Source organism: Panthera uncia, chromosome E1, assembly GCF_023721935.1.
Source record: "Panthera uncia isolate 11264 chromosome E1, Puncia_PCG_1.0, whole genome shotgun sequence".
In the NCBI taxonomy this organism is placed as follows: Eukaryota; Metazoa; Chordata; class Mammalia; order Carnivora; family Felidae; genus Panthera; species Panthera uncia.
Window position 1 is genome coordinate 14,407,501 of NC_064814.1, and position 21,552 is coordinate 14,429,052.

At 39.4% G+C, this 21,552-nt stretch overlaps 1 protein-coding gene across 2 annotated transcripts in view; it reads right to left on the bottom strand.

Moving 5' to 3' along the window:
* Positions 1-21,552, bottom strand: part of NSF (N-ethylmaleimide sensitive factor, vesicle fusing ATPase) — a 147,778-nt gene that overhangs the window by 70,244 nt on the left and 55,982 nt on the right. For both annotated transcript variants that reach the window (XM_049637588.1, XM_049637589.1), the window contains exon 9: positions 2,186-2,385. In XM_049637588.1, the coding sequence (XP_049493545.1) occupies positions 2,186-2,385 (200 nt within the window). The remainder of the gene's footprint in view (positions 1-2,185; positions 2,386-21,552) is intronic.

The window sequence follows — 21,552 nt, forward strand, 5'->3', positions numbered from 1 at the left end:
GAATATTGCCTCTATGCTATCCTTTCTATTGGGACTTCTCATCTTAACTCTATTATCTCTACATCTCTTTCATATTTTCCATCTCTCTGTGCTACATTCTGGGTGATTTCTCTAGATCTATTTTTCTGTTTATCACTCCTCTTTTCCCCTGAAACTACTGGCTTTTGTTTAACACAGCTGTTGAGTTTTAAATTTTGATGATGACATTTTCCATTTATTGATGTGGCTTTCCCATGAGAATCTCTTGTGGCCTGGATTGTTGGAACATCCCCAGGGGTCTGCTTATAGCTAACAACCCCATGTTATCATTAGTCCAGGATTCATTTTTATTCTTATTTTTTTTTAAGTAGGCTTCACACCCAGCATGGAGCCCAACACAGAGCTTGAACTCACAACCCTGAGATCAAGGCCTGAGCTGAGATCAAGAGTCAGGACACTTAACTAACTGAGCCACCCAGGTGCCCCTGGAATTCATTTTTAAGTTAATTTCTCAGCTTGGGAGCCCTAGACCACATAGATCAGTGGTGGTGGTTTATGTGTGTGTGTGCGTTTTTAAATCCTAAGCATCAGTTAAGAATCCATACTTTAGAATTCCCATTGGAGATTCCTTAGCTCCCACTCAGATAGTTAAATGTTTTTGTTATTTTGTTGTGGTCAGCAGATAATTTCCAGTCCATTCTTTTCATAGAGGGCTCGACCCCTTTGAAGGTTCAGGCCCTACTCCATACCTTAAGCTAATTCAAGGACTCATTCTCTGTCTGCTAGTGGGTGCTAAAACTCAAACTCACACATTACCATAACCAAAAGTTGCAATGAATATTTTTACCACTCTAATTTTCAGAGTTTTAATATCTAGAAATCTCCTTTTCTTTCTTGAGAGATAAATTATACATTTAAAATAATTTTAGTTATATTTTATCCAGTATTTGAAGGTGTTTATAGAAGAAAAGTTTTCAGTTACCTAGTCTACTGTATTGCCAGAAGCAGAAATCCTATGGCATTGTTTTTGATTTAAAAAAATGTTTTAAGATTTTATTTTTAAATAATCTCTACACCCAACATGGGTCTCAAACTTACAACTCTGAGATCAAGAGTTACATGCTCTACAGACTGAGCCAGCCAGATGCCCCTATGGCAATGTTTTAAACATCTGTCTATGAAATAAACATGCTATATATAGAGAGATCTATATAGATCTAAATATACATCTATATCTATCTATCTACAGAAAGATTAATTATAAGGAATTGGATAACTCAATTATGGGGGTTGACAAGTCCCAAAATCTTCAGTTGACAAGATGGAGTCATAGGAGGGCCAATGGTATAGTTCTAGTCCAAAGGCCTGCAAACTTGAGACTGAAAGGGCTGACGTTTCAGTCTGGGTCAAAAGGCAGGTAAAAACTGATGGCCCAGATAAAAGCAGTCAGGCAGTAGGAAATTCCCTCTTACTCAACAGAGGAGCAGCCTTTTTTGTTCTAGTCAGGCCTTCCAACTGACTGAATGGGGCCCACCCATATTAGAGGAGGCAATTGCTTTAGTCTGTCTACCAATTCAAATGGTAATCTCATACAGAAATATCCTCACAAACACACCCAGAATAATGTTTAACCAAATGTGTGGGCACCCTGAGGCCCAATCAAACTGACATGAAATTAACCATAACAATTAGTAAACTCTGATTTGACTTTTAATTAATTTTTTTCCTAAGACCCACATCAAGCTTTCCTTTGAGGCCTAACAACTCTTACCTGTCACTCTACAACTGAGGTGACTCAATGGTAAGTAAACAAGCTGCTTTCTGCACATGGACCTTACATATACATAATTCTACAAGTCATGTGAGTTTAATTTCCCCCTTTTCCAAAGGATAAATGAGTTCAAGTCTCTGAAAATAATGTGGAATAAAAGTGACACCTGAAAATAAATTCATGATCTGTTTTTGCAAAACCTTTGGCTTACACAATCATCTATCTTTGTATTGTGTATATTTGGGTAATGACATTTGTTCCCATCATGTAAATCTCCCATAATCCCTGGTTCAGTGATATAATTTGGTACTAAATAAATTTCACCTGCATGCTTTTCAAAATACAGGTCACAGAAACAAGTTTTCCACCACAGCTTTGGGTTTCATTCATCATATTAAGTGATAACAAACTTGTACTAAGTTATATTAACATTACCCTTCTTTGCTCCTCTTCAGCATCAGCAAAGAGTTTACGAATGTTAGCCTCGGATTCTCCCACATATTTGTTAAGGATTTCCGGCCCATTGACCACTTTGGGCTCCCTTGCATTCAACATCTTGCCAATCTGTCGAGCCAAGAGAGTCTTACCACAACCTGGGGGCCCATATAACAGGATGCCTTTAACATGTTTGCAACCTAAAAAACAAAAGAAAACAGTCTTATATTAACCACCTAAAATCCAAGTGAGACATCTAAAGGAGTTTCCTTTCTTCTTCATATGAATGTTAGGAAAACTATAGTCATGCCATTAACATATAATATCCAAGTGCCATGAGCAAAACAAGAATGAACAACTAAAGTTCTTTTTTTTTTTTTTTTTTTAAAGTAGGCTCCACGCCCAGCTTGGGTCTGAACTCACAACCTGGAGATCTAGAGTTGCATACTCTACTGGCCGAGCCAGCCAGGCACCCCTAAAACTCTTTTTTTTTTTTTTAACAGAGAATCCAGAAGCAATTCCTACACGAGTGCCAAAATTTGAGGGGGAAAGCTGCCAATTAAAAGTCTTTAGAAAAGTATATTTGAACTATCATTTAAAACAAATACTTTTAACTCTGAAAACGTCTCTTTGACCTAAATTCCTAATTAGGAACTATTACTTATTTTCCATTCTCCTTTAAAGTCAAGGAATAAAAGAGATCTGCTTTTAGGCAAATTTAACCCAACACAAATCTATTATAACACAGTAGGCTATGGAAACTGTATCTTAGTCATAGAAATTATAGGTGTACCTGTTGATACAAGCCCTCGAAGAATGGGCAAACATGTTTTGAGTTGGACTGGTATAGGCAATCCATAAGATCCAGACGGATGTCACACACTTAGTGGGTAAAGTTGAATGTCCTACTTCATGTGACTAATGCCAAGGGAGGCACACACTTTTCTCAGAGCCACCAAGATGAAGACGAAGTTTCAAAAGAATAGTATTCAATTCTTTTCTAAGCAAGCATTGCTAAATACCTTGAAAGGTATCAGTAACAACAGGGAAAGAGCAAGACTGGTGATTTTGACTCCCCAGGGTTTTTTTTAGCCAACTCTTCACGAGCATTTACTCCACTTCTAAGATTGCAGTAACCTGTGGTTTCAGTTTACTCGCTCTAGGAATTCCCACCTTTCCAGCAGTTTCACACTTAGGGTGCAGGACTCTTTTTTTTTTTTTTACAAGTTTTTTCCCTTATACTACACCAAAAAGGCACTTTGTGAAATAACAATTTATTAGATTTCAGTGTCACACTCAAAAAAATAGGTGAAAAAGAAAATTTCTGAAAACGGAATATACATAGTGTTTGTCCTCACTTGGAACGAAAGCCTTAAGAAATAATTTCTTTAAAAAAAATATGACAATACATTTAATAAGTCCCATAAAAGCTATCACAAGGTACAACCAACTCTACTGGGAATTTTAACTTCTGAGTAGGAAGACCCTTTGGGTTATCAGTATGGTCACTGCTTCTATATGTCAAAAAAAAGACTCTCCTTTAAAATTTTGAAAGTAATGAGATCTGTGCTTACGGTTAGATTTATAGAGACAAGGGGAACTTAGTGGAAACCCTTGAAGGCTTACAGTCTTAACCCTTCCCTCACAGAGTAAATTCCTGTCCTGAGAATCATGGTCCAATAAATGTCTTTGCCCTTGATCCACCCTTGGAAACACAAGTAGTTGGGAGATAAGGGGATAAGCCCTGAGCTTCCCCTAGAGGCAAAAATCACAGAAGCACTGCCAGCATCCAAGCCCCTGGGACACTTTTGATGAAAACTTTAGAACCTTGCTCCTCATCTTACCCTCTGAGCCAACCGCTACCATCATGATTTGAAACAATTCATGTAAACCATAGCAGAGGGAGGTGGGCATGGTGGTGGTGAAAAATGGCACAGGATGGGGGGGCCACAAAGGAGAACATGAAGACTTACTGAGGCCCTACAAAGTGCCAGGCCTTATCTTCATCCTCCAATTTCTTAACTTTCTCCAAGTTTATCAACTACCTCCTAACCATACTTCCTTCCATATTAAGCTATACTTTCTTTCAAGGGTTCTCAACTCCTTGGCCTTCTTACACTTCTGTTCTACTCATCCCACAGGCCCTGAACACAATATGGCTTTACTGCACCTATGCATGGGCCACAGAGCACAGCCAGAGAAAATTACAGCACTGTGCTGACAGGATGTCCTCACAATTTCATGCTATCCAACTTTAGTTCCACACTCACTGCTTGTCAATACTGCCTGCCACCTTTTACTTGTTCTTGTTAGACCACCTTCCGCTCTCTGCACTACTTTTCCAGATCTTCCCTGCTCTGCTCTTCTCAAGTGCTACCCCGCGCCACTAATTCATAGAGAAGATCTAGATTCCTGCTTCGCATATTTTTTTAAAGAAGACGAACAGGTGTGAACTCCCTTCAGCTTATTGCTTCCCTATCCACAAATTTATCTGCAGACGCATCCAATCTCCACCTCAGCACTGGTTCTCAAAGAAGAAGAGTTCCTCTTCTCCAAGGTTTAAGTTGCAATTATTTGTTTATATACCTTCTTCTCTATTAGACCATGAACTATTCAAGGTGCTCTCTTATCCATCCGGCATCGCAAACATCCACCACAATGCCTAGCACAGAATATGTACTCTTAAATAAATGGCTAAGTAAATTGTTGACTCCTTTCCTACAAACCTCAAAGAAAATGAGGGAAAGAAGACCATTTTAAAAAATTATTTGAAGCTCTTAATTTATGGAATAGTGTTTACTTTCACAGCTGGACTAATTTAAATACCTAGAACACATATTTGCAATGACTGGGACTTTGCAAACTTAGCAGAGCTACATAATTTATAAATATAGATCTTCTTCAACTTACGATGAGGGCACCTCCTGATAAACCCATTGTAAGCTGAAAACAACCCATGTGATGGCGTGGCTGTCTGGGGGTTGCAGGTTGCCGCTGCCCAGAATCACAAGAGAATTCATGCTGCCCAGCTCTAGTCCAGGAAAAGACCAAAATTCAAAACTTGAGGTACGGTTTCTACTGAATGCATATCGCTTTTGCACCATCATAAAGTCAAAAAGCATTAAGTCAAACCATCACAAGTTGGGGACTGTCTGTACTAGAGTCTTAACTCTGTAACTCTGTTTTTGTACATGGAAAATGCTCGATTTAATGTGGTTTGAATTAAATCAACTCAGATTTATAAAATAAACAATTCACAAAATATTACCATGAAGTTGAAGAGAAAGAGATAAAATTTATATCCATGGAACTTACTGTCTACCATACAGATCTCTGAAGTGACAGAATCTATTCAATATGACACCAACAGGAATGTCATAGAAGCTCTAGCCTGTGTTAGAACTAAAATTCTTTCAGGATCTCAAGAAAGCACATCAAAAATAGACATTGACATGTGAAGATTTTCAAAATCCACTTCCACAAAGGAAGCAGTTACTTGAATAAGCGGTGGAAATGGGACTTTGTTATTACTACTGTTATGATAGCCTATTCTGACTTATTAAATAAGCATTGGTCTCTAATTTTAAATGAGTCATAAAAACTCTTCGTAAGTAATTCCATTCAACAAAAGTGTATTAAGCTCCTGTTTGGACTAGGCATGAAACTAGGTGTTAGGGATACAAACATGAAAAAGGCAGTCCCTACCTGCAGGGCATTTCTGGTTTAGTAGGAAAGACAGAAATAAAAATAGGTTATCTATAATATAATAAGACATTATCAGAGATATGTATGAAATGTTTTTGGAACCTGGCCAAGAGAGACAGATCCTGCCAGGGTGATGGCAGAAAATTAGGGATGGACAACAGGGGAAGAGATAAAATTTAGTGTGGGCTTTCAAGGACAGTAGGAGGTTCATGATTGGGCACGGGAGAAGAAATGGCACCTAATGAAGGAAAGTAGCATGATCAAAGGCATAGAGGTATGGACATAGAAGCTGTCCTTTCAAAACAGCCAGTAGTAACCTGTTGTGGCTATAGCCTTGGAGCTGGGCGGGGGTCGGGGGGAGGGGGGTGGAGCTGGAGACGAGGCTAACAGGCTCCCAACTACAGAAGACCTTGATACCATGCCCAGGAGTTTTTAATTTGTTTTATAAAAACCTGAGGTTTTTAATCAGGGAGGGTGCACAATGAGATATGTTTAAAAACTAACTCTGGCGGTAGAGTGGAGGAAGGTCTAGAGAACAAAGATCACGGGGTACAAGTGTAGTTGGAGGAATGTTTTTAACCTTTTTCCGGGGACATTGCCTCACTGGCTGGCTCTGGATTTTTGCCAGTTAAGCTTTCATTTCCCTCCAAGTCCTTTGGAAGCACAGGAAAAAATGGGTCCAGAGGCCTTAGGAGGACACCTCCCTACTGATGCCCCAGCTTTCTCCTGAGCTTCTGCAGGGCATTAAGACCTGGCTCTGATGCTGGGAAGCCTCTGATCTGTGGCTACTGGACTGTCCTGACTGCCAAGCTGAACTGATCCATTCACTTGTTCTTTCTTTATGTCTTACATACCCCCTCACTACTTAGAGGTGAGTGCCCTGGGCTGGTGAACTAAAAACAGCACAGAGCAGGCATGGAAAGCAGAGAAATCAATGGAACTGACTCATTTAAATTGTCATTTTCTCTCATTCTCTTACCTTCTTCCCCATGGAATAGTCTAATGGACCTCTCCAGAAAAATGCACATTTAAAAAAATGTGCATGCAATTTTGAGGGTATTCTTAGATCCTCTGAGATCTATTCATGGAATCCAAAGTTAAAACCTCTGAATGTGCTACTGAGGCAAGAGACCAGAAATGGAAAGAGGCAACAGTCATAAGAAACTGTAGTAGGAAAAGAAAGGAAGATTTGGGAGATACTCATCAGCACTCAGAGACCAAAAGAAAATAAGAGGAAGAGGAAGAATCAACGTTGACCTTAAGGTATGTAGCCTGCGCTCATGGTAAAATAATGATAACCCCAGAATATCACTAAGAAGTTAGCAACAGGAGATTAGAGGGAATCATCACTTTGTTTTTGGCTATTAAGGCGTTTGAGATTCAGGCAGAAATGTCCATTAAAAAATAGGTTGAAAGCTCAGAAAAGATATCAAAACTACTGGTTCCATGTTTCTGAATGCCTGCTCTGGGCACATGGAAAGCCACAAGAAGTTTTAAGCAGAGGAGTATGACCGTAGGGACAAATGCTGCAGAGACAGAGGATGAGGCCTGGGAAGAGAACACTAGATTTAAAAACCAGGAAGTTCAGGGGCGCCCGGGGGGCTCAGTCAGTTAGGCGTCAACTTTGGCTCAGGTCATGATGTCACAGTTTGTGGGTTCGAGCCCCGTGTCAGGCTCTGTGCCGATAGCCCAGAGCCTGGAGCTGCTTCGGATTCTGTGTCTCCCTCTCTCTCTGCTCCTCCCCCACTCATGCTCTCTGTCTCTCAAAAATAAAATAAAACATTAAAAAAAAATTTTTTTTTAAACCCAGGAAGTTCATGCTTATCTGGGCCATAAGGTCTTAGGTCGGGTCAGATCATTTTGGGTTGAGGTAGGAGAAGGAAGCTAAGTAATATAAGCAGGAACAAACAGAGATCACGATTTGGGGAACTCTGGCAATACAAAGGAGGAATTTTGAGAGAAATACCTTGCAAGACGAGTTAAGAAAAGGGGGGAGGAAGTAAGCTGAGGTTATGCCCGTTGGATTCTATTTACTATGTGAAGTAGGAGCTAGTTCACCTACAAAATGAGGGATGAGGACAGGATACTGGGAAGCTTGGTAAAGATTTGGAAAGACCGTGGGGAACTAAGAAGATGTGTGGGAAAGTGTCCCTGAGCACATAGGTGCCATTAGGTAAGTGAACTCAGCATATGGAACTCAGGTCACCGAGGGACTCTCCTCTTTGTTGTGATTCTATAAGTAACTTAACAGTGTTACGTAAGGTGCAGTTTCTTATTCAATTCTATAAATACAAATTTCATTAAAGCTGGCATAAGAATCTTGACTTTTTTTTGGCTTGAACCACTTTATTTTGTCCAAAACTGAACCTTAAAATTGAGCAACATAAAGTAAATAAAACCACTAATTTAAAGTCAACATATTATGGGCGCCTGGGTGGTTCCGTTGGTTAGGCATCCTGTTCTTGATTTCGGCTCAGGTCATGATCTCGTGGTTCGTGAGATCGAATCCTGCACTGGGCTTCTCACTGAAAGCACAGAGCCGCCGGCTTGGCATTCTCTCTCTCTCTCTCTCTCTCAAAATAAATAAAAAGACATTTTAAAAAAAAAGAGAAAGCCAACATATTTATAACTAAATTCTGTTATCTAATTTTCCCAAAGTGTGAGGGCAAAACCATCACAGGACTTGTTCTCAACATTTTCCCTCCACTTTCCACAAAGTTTAAGGCTTTGTCTTCATTTGTAAGTCATTCACATCTTTTTTCCTTCCTCTAGAACTTAGAACAATTGTGGGCGGACAGCATAATCAAACATAGTTCCAAAGGATTTCTTCTCTTAATTTCCTGTGTTGAATGACTTAAGTGCTTATTTTATAAACTGTTCCTGTTAATGATCATCTTCTTAAAAATACCTAATTTTTATTTGGATACGGCACAAACATATTAACAACTCTTGGTTATAGTAACGTAAAGGACAGTGGTAGTGAAAAGCATAATCTAAAATGGCCAAAAATAGATTTATATACAGTTTTGGAATCTAAGTTGCCAATTATATTTGCATATGGGAGTAAATCAAGTTCTGGGATATCGTATTCTTTCACTCATTCAACAAATGCTGCATTTGGTGGCCGTTCTCTTCCGACTACTTCTATTTTCTCAATGAAATCCTGATTCCAGGTCGTCAGCTGCTGGTGAGGGAGGGTGGACTGGAAGAGGTGGTGCTGGAGATCTGAGGAGAACGAAGAGGAACTAGTCATCTTAGACAGCAGGAGAGTAAACTGGCTAAACTAAGGAAATACAGAAGGAATACCAGAAAATACTGATGCCAAGGAATACCGAGGGCCCACTTGAGATGTGATTCTTAATTTCAAAGTAAGATGAGTCACCATAGCTTTGCGCTTTTCTTAAGCCATATTCAGTAGTCTGGGTACCGACACAGAGTAGGCAGAAAGGGGAGACATACCTGGGGCTTTGACACACATAGAAGATGAGGAGCAAGGCCACTAAAGTTGTATTTGAGGAGGATAAACATGATAGACCATGGAATTGAAGCTGGGTAAAGAGGGAACAGAGAACAAAACGTGTCAGAGTAAATGAACTGGAGGGTCCCGTGGGATCAAAGCAGTTAGAGCAGGGGGTGAGGGAATGCTAGAAGCCTAGGACAAATGCGAGGCGGCTTGAGTGCTGGATGCTTAACACTGAGATCTCTCAAGTGGTGGTTACTGGTAAGAGTGAAGCCTTCAGTATGACCAAAGAGGGGGTGGCTGAGATGGAACGAAGCAAAATTTACTGGAAATGAGGAATTCAAAGAACCGTGAAGATAGATTGTTGAGTAAGTCCCCAACAGGAACGCCAAAGTCAAGAATAACAGAGAGAGAACTAAAACACACCGAAGGCTGCACTTAGGAACAGCAAGTAAGCCAGACAGCTTCTTATCTGCCTCCGCTGTTCATTCCTCTCTCGCAGGGCTACCCTTCCTCTTTCATTTTGTTCTTTAAGTGTTACTGACAGTGAAAAAAGTCTGAACATTTATTGACATATCATTATATAACAGCTACTACTAAAGGTACGAACAATATCAAATGCCCAAGAAATAAACACAGCCAACGATAATGCCATTATTTACTAAGGATTTAAGTGAGTGACACACTGGAACCTCACCGTAAGACTACATTCAGTAAAGAATTTAGTATACGGCTTGCTTGTATCTCATTCTAGACCACCTGTCATAAAGCATTTTTTAACAACTTCCTAAAATATGAACTACAAAACTATATTCTAATTGTGTTTCACAATAGATATCTGTCCAAAGGATGAACATATGATTTGTGGTCAGGTACCAGACAGATGAGGACCGACTGGATTAAATGTATTAGGAAACAAATCTAGTGAAAAATCTCTAGAGAACATTAAAAATTACTGAGTCCCACTTTTCTGACCAGTGGTTCTCAGACTTAGAGTTCACAAAATAGTAAAAGACACCCCCGCCCTTTTTTTTAACTGAGGAGAAGCACTGTCATGGTGTTACTTAGTTTTTTATTTTGCAAGGTAAAGGCTTCTTAAAAACAAAATCAAACTTGACATCTATCCCCACCATTTCATAAAAATATTTTTTCATATCAAGAGGTAGGGTGGACATAATCTCAGAATAAAGGACAGTTTTTGTATTAAACAAATTGAGTTTTATATATACATTGTTAAAAGTGGGGGCTCTGGACTCAGCTAGCCTGGTTTCAAATCCTGCTTCTTCGGTTTTAATAGCTAGAGATAATAACAGCAACCACCTCGGAAAGTCATTATAAGGATGAAATATAATGCACATAAAGCACTTAGTACACTTGCTGGCATACAGTAAGAGCTCATAAATACTGTCTATCGATTAATTATTCTTTACCATCTTGTTGGAGATAAGCGGTGAAATGAAACCAGTCTCCCCAACTGTTTTGAGAATTACATCACTGCTAGGTGACTGTAAAGCTTGAAAATAAATGACTATTCTGCTTATGTAATTCTTTCTGAGACTGACTATTGTGACCCCTTAACTTATCTAACACTATTGTCACTTGAACATTGCAAATTATAGTACACATTCTGCTGGACCTCAAGCTCCAAATGAGCACAGTAGTAAATAAGTCGGCAGTTTCGCAAAGATTTGACTAGTGTTGCAGTTAGGATTCTCCAAAGCTTTAGCCTCTATCTTCCAGGTGGATTACTATCAGAAGCAATCCTGCCTGCTTCTCTTATGCCTCAGGCAGAGTCCATTCTTATCTATGCCTCGAGTTTTCCAAATTTATTTAGGGTCAACATGCAGCTCCTTCGCATAAACCAAGCCACCATGACTATCAGTTCCATGTGCGTGCATCCTTCTATCTCCTCCACACCTTATTCTACCCTAAGTATGCTTCTTCTCCAAAGTCCCCTGTATCTCCCCAGTGTAACCACTGTCATAGTCCCCAGCTGCCACTTCCCTCTCTCAAGGGGCACACACCTTGTTCTCCTGCGGCTCACCTGGAATGACTTGGTCAACTGGGGGGAACTGAGGCTAATTCTGGGTACTTCATCCAAAAGCCTATTTGTCATGCTACATGACCACAGCCTGCCCTCTGCAGATCAACCTTCCCACCTCACTTCTTATTCTCTCAGATGAATCAGCAATTCTCCAGCAATGTATAAAACCTGGAATACTATTTGAGCCCCAGCTGTTGATAACCAGCGATTATAATCATACCAATTTTGGTGGGGACAACTTGAAGGGGCTTTAAGGTGTGTACTACAAATAGCTTGAAGTGATTTCTGGCCTGAAAGTATAAGTTGAAGAGGACCCTATCCACTCTAATAAGGCTCATCCAGCCTCTGATTAAAACGATACATGAAAATATAAGATTTCTAAAATACTAATTGAAATCTCTCTTCTTAAAATAGCTCAAAGCAAAATATATAGCCTTACTACTGCACTAAAATGAATAAACAGTAATGTTTGCTGTTTATAATCTTATAAAACATTATCTCAAAAAAGTAACAAGTAATTTGCTAGGCTATTTTATTTTATTTTATTTTTTTAACATTTATTTATTTTTGAGACAGAGAGAGACAGCATGAGCAGGAGAGGGTCAGAGAGAGAGGGAGACACAGAATCCAAAATAGGCTCCAGGCTCTGAGCTGTCAGCCCAGAGCGCGATGTGGGGCTCGAACTCATGTACCGCGAGATCATGACCTGAGCCGAAGTCGGACGCCCAACCGACTGAAACACCCAGGCACCCCTAGGCTCTTTTATTTTAAAAAGCAGTGAATTTTCTTTGTTTTCCTGAGATGATATCAGAGGCAAGCTGCACCAAGGAAAAACAGTCAGTCAACTTTGAGATATCTGAAAGGCTGGGGCGGGGGGGGGGGGGGGGGGTGTGTGGAATATATATATATACGTATATATGTATATATATATATATACGTGTATATATATATGTATGTATATATATATACACGTATATATATAAAAGAAAAACGCAACCCAGTGATTTCACACAAGAGTGAACAGAATGATGATACGTTAGAAGTGATCTCTGTCAAATTAGCATCAGGGTAAGGAGTGTTTACTTCATTTGGGGGGCAACATGATCTATAAAGAAAGTGTGAAGTGGGTTCTGAATATAACTGATGTTTAAGGGGTTAGTTCAAGTAGCTTCCAGTTCAAATGCAGACAGATTTGCCACATTTGCCTAAGAGGGAGACTATCAGCAGACTAGTGGCAAGTCAGGACATATTCACAAGTCTTGCAAGCTTTTCTCTGCAGTTGTGCAAACCAGATTTGAATGCTTATTTTTAAACAGTGCGTGCACTTGCAGAAATACGATCACAAATTAATATCTGATCTTTTGTTCTAAAGTTTGTGTGATTCCAACTTCTCCTAGAATCATGAGTATTTTCTTAGTTCCATCCAGCTCATCATTTCAGTAGTATGCTATGATTATCGACTTTAAGAAATGGTTTTGAATTTTCCAGCCATGCAGTGAGGACTTGGAGCATAACTTCCATCAACTCACAATACAGGAGGCCCTTTCTGTTTGTTTGTTTGCTTCAAAGACTGGCAGCCAGCGTCTAACACAGGTCATCATCTACATCTGCTGAGCTGTGCACTTACCAAATATTTAAGGCCCTGACCCCATTTGTACAGTCAGGTCTCTAATCATCCACGGGTATCATTCTGTCTAGCAGAGACTTGCTGCGCCCCACCAACTTTAGAGCACTCTCAGAACTCTCTTTGAGTTCCGTTACGATAAGTGAAAAAGGCCTACGCCCTGAGCACCAAGCAGCTGGGTGATGTCTACCACCTGACTGGTCTACATCCAAATTAGTCAACTGAGATTTAATATAGATCTTCTCATTAGATAGCCCAGAACCAAAGATGGGGTATGTGTAGCAACTCTCCAAACTAATCTCCGCCGACACCCCCACCCTGTTACACTCCCTCCTAGGGTGTGGCCTGGTATTTCATGAATTCTTGATGACAAAGATCATGCTTCCATTATGGCAGGTCCTGCCTTGCTGCCACCTGGCAGCATGTATTCTCACTGGTTTCAGAATTTTACAACTTTCCTCTCTTCTTTTTCCCTGTCCCTTGGCTTTCAACTTGTTGTACTTGCTGCTCTGTAAGGCATCTGCTACAGACTAGCAAATATCTTGTCTTCTGAAGCAGACAACTTTTTCCTTTCCCACACCTGGAACTTCTCGCTCTATCAAGTTCATGTTCTTCTGTTCCTCAGAAATCACCTCCTTAAGTAATGCCACGCAACCCCATCACATTTAACTGCGTCAATGCCACCTCGCTCGCATCACGTCCGTGGTCCTACTCTCCAACACTTACGGTAGCAATAGTCAAACTTTAACATGCACCAACATTCAACGGAGCTTATTAAAATGCAGATTTTCAGGCATCACTCCTAGAAATGTGAATTCATTCATTAAGTCTGGAGTGGAGTGGAGGAAGGTGACTAGTTGATAAGTCCCTCCCGTGAGATGAGGCTAATGCAGAGGCCAGAGGACACTGAGAACCAGCCTTCATAGTTTCAACTGACACTCTATTAAGTTGTTTTCTAACAGTTCTTAGATTTTTGTTTTATTTAGTGTATATTTTCTATAGCCTTAATTAAATCATAAGCTGAGGAGGACACATTTTTATTCCTTGACAAGTTGTAGCTGTAGAACAGCCGAAGAACTATTCTAACAAGATAAAAAAGTTACCGAGAATAAATGTAAGATCTCTGTGCTTAAGTGTGGCTGGGGGAGGTATGGTTGTGTGAGAGATGACTTGGGGGATTTTACTCAACAGTAAATTCAACATGAGATAGGATCCAAGATAGAATGTGGATGTCAAAAATGTTAATGCAATTTCGGTGTGCATTAAAAGAAGACTAAGGTTTTGAACAACGGATGGATAGATCTGGTCTATTTCAGAACAGGGACGACACGTGCAGTACACCATGATTTCTGGGTTTCACAACTTAAGGTGAATATAAACAAATGTTAAAGTTCAGAGAAATGTGAATAGGATGGTAAAGGGCTGAAAATAAATTATAAAAGGATTGGCTGGAGGCACCAACCAAGCTGGGGGATTTAGCTTAGAGAAAAGATGAATTTTGGGGGCCTTTATGTCTGGATGGAAAAGCTCTCTTCATATATCTTCAGGGCTTCCACAGGGAAGTAGAAGCATCCTTGCTCTATATAGTCTTGGCGGGGGGAGATGTGTAGAAGCTACACATCTCATCTTAACGTAAGGAAGACTCTAACGTACAGTTGTCCAAAAAATGGAATGCAACAGTCGAAGGGAACGAGTCCTCTGACACTGAAGGAATTCGAACTTAGACTACGGAACTTGACAGAAGTCATTTAGCAAAAATGGAGAGAAAATTCAAACCAAAGCACGTGAACTAAATGATTTTTGAGATCCCTTGCAATGCTGAGATTCTATAATTCCCTTGCTATTCTTTGACAGAACCAGCTAGTATTGCAAAGAGGATGAATTTTGAAGTAAATATTCCAGGATGGGAAGGAAAAAGGAGACTGAAGGCTAGGAAGATAATAAGGAGGCTACACTATAGTTCAAGTGTGATTTACTGAAGCTATAAAAAAAGAAAAAAGGAGTGATCCGAAAAACAAAGCAGAAAAATATTAGGAGTATTCAATAATGGACTTGAAAAATGCACGCACACACAAGTATAGCCAAGAGCGAAGGCAATATGTTAATGTATTGACTGAAGCAAAGATCATCCTTTCAACAAATGAAGCTGTAACAACTAGACATCCACATGCAAAAAAAAAAAAAAAAAAAAGAATCTAGACACAGATCTCACACCTTTCACAAAAAACTAATGCAAAATGGATCCAGGCCTACCTGTAAAACACAAAACCATAAAACTCCTAAAAGATAACAGAGGGCAAAAACCTAGATGACACTGGGTATGGCAACAGCTTTTTAGACATAACACCAAAGCCAGATCCATGAAAGATATAACTGACAAGCTAGACTTTGTTAAAATTAAAAATTGTCTGTCAATGAAAGACAATGTCAAGAGAATGAGAAGGCAAGGCACAGACTGGGAGAAAATATTTGCAAAAGACACATGTGATAAAGCACCAAAATATACCAACAACTCATAAAACTCAAAAATAAGAAAGCAACCCAATTTAAAAAATGGGCCAAAAGCCAAACAGGGTATACAGATAGCAAATAAGCATATGAAAAAATGCCCTACATCATATGTCATCAGGGAAATGCAAATTAAAGCAACAAGATACCACCACACACCTCTACAATGGCCCAAATCCATTTGATTGACAAGACCAAATGCTGATGAGGATGTGGAACACAGGAACTCTCATTTGTTGCCAGTGGAAATGCACTGGGGCACAGCCATTCTGGAAGACAGCTTCTTACAAAACTAAGCATACTCTTTCCCGCAATTGCACTCCTTGGTATTTGCCCAAAGGAGTTGAAAACTTATGTTCACACTAAAACCTGTACACAGATGTTTGCAGGAGCTTTATTCATAATTATTCTTAATTGCCCAAACGTGCAGGCAACTATGATGCCCTTCAGTAGGTGAATGGGTAAATGAGCTGTGGTGCATCCAGACAATGGGATATAATTCAGCGCTAAAAAGAAATGAGCTATCGAGCTGTGAAAAGACACGGAGGAACTTTAAATGCATACTGCTAATGAAAGAAACCAATCAGAAAAGGCTACACACTGTATGATTCCAACAATATGACATTCCGGAGACAAAACTATGGAGACAGTAAAAAGGTCAGTGACTGCCAAGGATGGGGGGAGAAGGCACAGAGGATTTTTGGAGCAGTGAAAATATTCTGTATGATACCATAATAATTGATAGATACATGTCATTATGTAGTTGTCCAAACCCACAGAATGCACAATACCAAGAGCAAACAGTAAATTGTGGACTTTGGGTGATTATGATGTGTCAATGTGGGTTCAGTCATAACAAAGATACCACTCTGGTAGGAGATATTGATGATGGGGGAGGCTATGCATGTATATGGACAGGGGTATATGGGAAATCTCTGCATCTTCCCCTCCTTTTTGCTGTGGGCCTAAAACTACTCTTAAAAAAAAAAAAAAAAAAAAAAGTCTTAGGGCGCCTGGGTGGCTTAGTTGGTTAAGCATCTGACTCTTGATTTCGGTTCAGGTCACGATCTCATGGTTGTGAGATCAAGCCCCAGGTCTGCTTAACGTCTGCTTCTTTTTCTCCCTCTCCCTCTGCTCCTTCCCCACACGTGCCAGTACACTCTCAAGTGTGTTCTCTCAAAAAAAGTCTTAATTTAAAAAAAAAAATGCATACAAAGGAAAAGGGGAAGAAACATGACTCGAAGGACCTAGAAAATAAAGGTAACTGGGAAGAGATTACTATTTGTAAGATAAGGAAAAAAATGTTTAATAAATGTAACAAAGTTTTGAACACTTCAAGAATTCATTTCAGTAAGAATTCTAATGGAAGATGGTAAAAGCTTCTGGAGATATAGCCATATATTACCTACAGTAAAAGTATTCTAAAAATCATCACTAAATGCTTGGACAAATGAATAAATTCACATGAGATATTACTTTTCGGAAATGGAATTAGTAAACCTCCACTCTGAGTATACTAACTTCCAAGAGTTGGAAAAATATAAATGTTATTTGAAGAAGAAATGAATAAATAATTAATGCATACAGAATCCAAGAAGTGCCAGACCGAGGCTAGAACTGTAGCTACGGAAGCAATGTGCTAAGGGCTTTAACGTGTTCTCTTCTATAATCATTAAAATAGCCCTGGGAGCTAGGTATTATTTTTACTCTTCTTTTGGCAGATGAGGCACTGAGGCTTGTAGCGGTAAAATGCCTTTCCCCCGGAGACACAGCTGGCCAATGAGAGAGCCAGAACTTGAACACCAACCTGCCTGATGCCAAGCGAGCCCTGCAGGGATGGCTCAGCTACCGAAGGCACTGGGTGTCAGCTTTGCTGGAGACTCAGATTTAGTGGAGTTGAAGGAGAATCTGGAAATTCATTTTGGGGGTTTTATAAAGCTCCCCAAATTCTGATAGACCTCAAAGATTGAGAACCATCGTGTTACTAAATAGAAGCGACATCAGAAGAGAGACATCTTGGAATAACCCCCCAAACTGAAGAAACCTGGTGAGCTCTTTAGAGTGGGAAAAGACAACACTTAGCTGGAAGCTAGGCTCTTTGCTTTCATAGGCTGGGGACATGGAGACCCAGGTACCACTCTCGACGCCCATAGATATTTACTGAGTATCCACTATATACCCCAAAATATGCTAAGCAGAGTGCTTTAAGGAGATGAATAAGATGGTCTTTGTCATAAGTAGCTCAATATTAAAAACCAAAGACACGACTATATACAAAGAAAATAAAGGGCTATGAGAAGCCAAAGAGGAAAATAATTACTTCTACTGGAAGATAAATGTGTGAGGGATCTTCCAGAGAAGGTAATCAAGCTACAACTTGAGGGATGAGCTTCCCTGCCAGAGTCTATGTACGGACCCTGTATCTCACTAAAAGGAGGCATTCATTCATATGGTAGCAGTTCTGGAAAGATTTCTATATCTAGTCCATCTTCCCCTTCTTACTAATGAGGAAACTAAAACTAAAGAGTCATACAATCAGTCAATGACATTTCTAAGGCTAGGCTCCAAAACTCTTGACACCTTGTCCATCAGTTTCCCACTAAACCATTACAGTTCTTGTATTTCTCTCTCTCTCATCCAGAGAACCTACTTAGTGATTGATTTCATCTATAACATTTTTACTTTTTAAGAAGGAAGTCTAAATTTGGCCATGCATGAAAAAAAGGTTTACACTTGGGAATGCTCTTTGATATGGCGATTCCATTTCTAGGAATTTATCCTAAATAAATATGGATGTGCAAAAATATTTAGTTTTAAGCATCCTTATCATAACATGGTAGATAATAGTGAAAAAGTAAATATAATATATATGTCTAAGTGTAGTAGACTGATTAATAAAACCATTGCATTATCATTCTATAAAATAAACTATAGAAGAATATTTAAGAAAGACTGTTTACGTTACTGAGTGGAGGAAAAGCAGTTACAAACCATAAAATACATTTTTGTCCCCCTCTATACATATATATATACATATGTGAGTGTGTGCATGTGTATGTGTGTATACATGTACAAAGCAAAAACTAGTAAAATGACATACTCCAGATATTAACAATAGTTTTCAGGTGCTTTTTTTTTTCTTTTATACTTAGTGATTATCTTCTTTTACTCATTTGTATTTTTTTAAAGTTTATTTATTTTAAGAGAGACAGAAAGAGCATGAGCAGGGGAGGGGCAAAGAGGGAGAGAGAAAATCCTAAGTGGGCTTCATGCTCAGCACAGAGCCAGACACGAGGCTCTATCTCACAACTGTGAGATCACGGCCTGAGCTGAAATCAAGAGTTGGATGCTCAACCGACTGAGCTACCCAGGTGCCCCATTCACTTGTATTTTTGAAATAATAGACATGCATTTCTATAATTAAAAGAACTAATAAAAGTATTTTTATAAACAGATCTTAGATCTGGGAGATCTAAAAGACCCTATAAAAGCTGGTGAGATGACCAGATTAAAAAAAAAAAAAGAAAAGAAGAAGGCGGCCCTGTCTCTGAACCCTCCAGGCCCACCAGAGAGCCTGAAGTGATCTAAAGGCAAGAAGGGGCTTTCTGAATCAAATTCAGACTCCAAAAAATAGTGAAGCTTGTTCTAGAGAATGAGGCTTCACATCCAAGTTGTGAAATCTGGAATAAGAAACCCAATAATAAGTCAAATTATTTTAAGTGGCTGAATCAGGAAGCCTAAAGGTTACCAGACTGGGAACAAGGCAACCTGGATTCTAGCCCCCACTTCTGCGACTTTAGCTTAAATAAGCTGCTTACTCTTCTGGGGTCCCAGTGTTCTCATCTACAAAATAAGAATGACATGGACAGGGGTGCCTGGATGACTCAGTCGGTTAAGTGTCTGGCTCATCTCACAGTTTGTGAGTTCAAGCCTAACAGTGCAGAGTCTGCTTGGGATTCTCTCTCCCCCTCTGTCCCTTCCCGGCTTGTGTGTGTGTTCTCTTTCTCTCTCTCTCTCTCCCTCCCTCCCTCAAAAATAAATAAACTTAAAAAAAAAAAAAAGAAATTGGTGCTTGGGTGGCTCAGTTGGTTAAGCGTCCAACTTCCGCTCAAGTCATGATCTCACGGTTCATGAGTTCGAGCCCCACATCAGGCTCCCTGCTGTCCGTGCAGAGCCTGCTTCGGATCCTCTGTCTCCCTCTCTCTCTGTGCCCCTCCCCTGCTCTTGCACACTCTCTCTCTCTCTCTCTCAAAAATAAATATTTAAAAAATAAAAATAAAAATAAAAATAAATTTTTTAAAGGAGCAAAAAGAAACCCCCAAGAGCATCTTTTATCGGGGGGGGGGGGGGGGGGGGAAGAATACATGGACAAAATCAGTGTTTCTCAAACTGGTATCTCCTTGGAATATTAATAGTTGTAACTTTACGTATGTATGGTTAAGTAGGTTTAAGTAAATCTGGAAAATGTTGACTAGATAATTTCTAAGGTCTCCTTCTCTAACCTGGCCTAATTCTGATTTAAAACCATAGTCATCTTAATGTACTTAAATCTACTATATTTACAGATATAGTAAATATCTACTTGTGGTTATGTCATAGAGAGGAGTATTAGATAACTCAAAATGGGTGACAATCCTTTTGAGAAAATGCCATACCTTGACAGCAGCAACTGAGTGCAGGAAGCAAAGGAGCTACAAGTTCATCCCATTCAACTTTTTAAAAATTAACCTTTAGATAAAAATAGAGAAAAGGATTCAATCTTTTGACTGTGGTAATAAACTATCATCTTTCTCTCCTTATGTTGACACCGTGTCCCATGTGGGGCCGTTACTACTTATAAGACAAATCTCAATTTTGAACAGCTGAGTTCTGTGATTTAGGATCAGGTATGGGCAGCCTTCTGCAGCTGGAGAAAGAACAGACACAGAATCTGTAACTCAAGTACTGTGCATCTTCCCTATCTCCCTTTCTGAGCTCATCGCAGCCACAGCTGGTTGCCTAAGCGAGGAGTTACAGAAGAAACCAAAGTAATCAGGCAGCAGACAGAAAAGCAAGGAGAATCGATAAAGAGAAGTTCTGCAGGAAAAGTCCAATAACACAGGAAAAGTGTCAGGTCAAAAAGTAGTCGTGGAACACCATAGAAATGTCTCCAGAATGCAATAATAATCGGCAATTTGGATAAATTCTCCTACATATATCTGAGATTTGACTGAATATATCTAATGTGGGGCTTAGCGTTCTAATTACAGGTTTACCCTCTAGTAACCATTCATTATCAAAAGGCTCTTAAGTCTTGCTAAATTTCCTCCTTCATGACAGGACTCTAGGTAGATTTTTAAAAATCAAAGCACTTCCAAAAAAATCATGTCATTGTGGATAAATTCGAGTAAATACATGTATAAATGGTATAGAAGTTCAAGCTGCCTATGTGGGTATCTTTATATATCAGTTTTGAGTCACTCTAGAATAAGAATATACCTCAAACTATTACTCGCCCAGAGAAAAGATACTGTGTTAAAGCCCGAGATGTTAGTGAAGAACTCAAAGCTACAAGTACAGGAAATCTTTGAGCACTGGATACATCATCTACAATGACTTTCAATGTCAAATTTTACACTATTAGTAAAATGGTATATGGAAGGGATTTACCGCTGTCTACTCTAACTTCTTTGAAAAACCTGAAAAAACAACATGTTATTTAAAAAGCAAAAGGCAAAACCCAAGTTTCCTGCAGGTTTTTTTTTTTTTAATTGTGAACACACTATCAAAGGATACTGCCCCAAGTAACAAATCATATGGAACCCTACGAAAAGTCTCTTTAGAATCATACTCTTCTAAATAATGCTGTATATAGTTCTGAGCAGCTTTTTGCTAACATTATTGCTAATTCCTTCTTCCACCTCCCTTTCTCCAACATCCTATCAAGGTAGACGTCGTTTTTCCAAATCAGTACTCACATATAAGAAACTGACAAGATTTATAGAAGTGGTTGAGCATTTATCACCTCCTCTCTGATGGAATGTGAT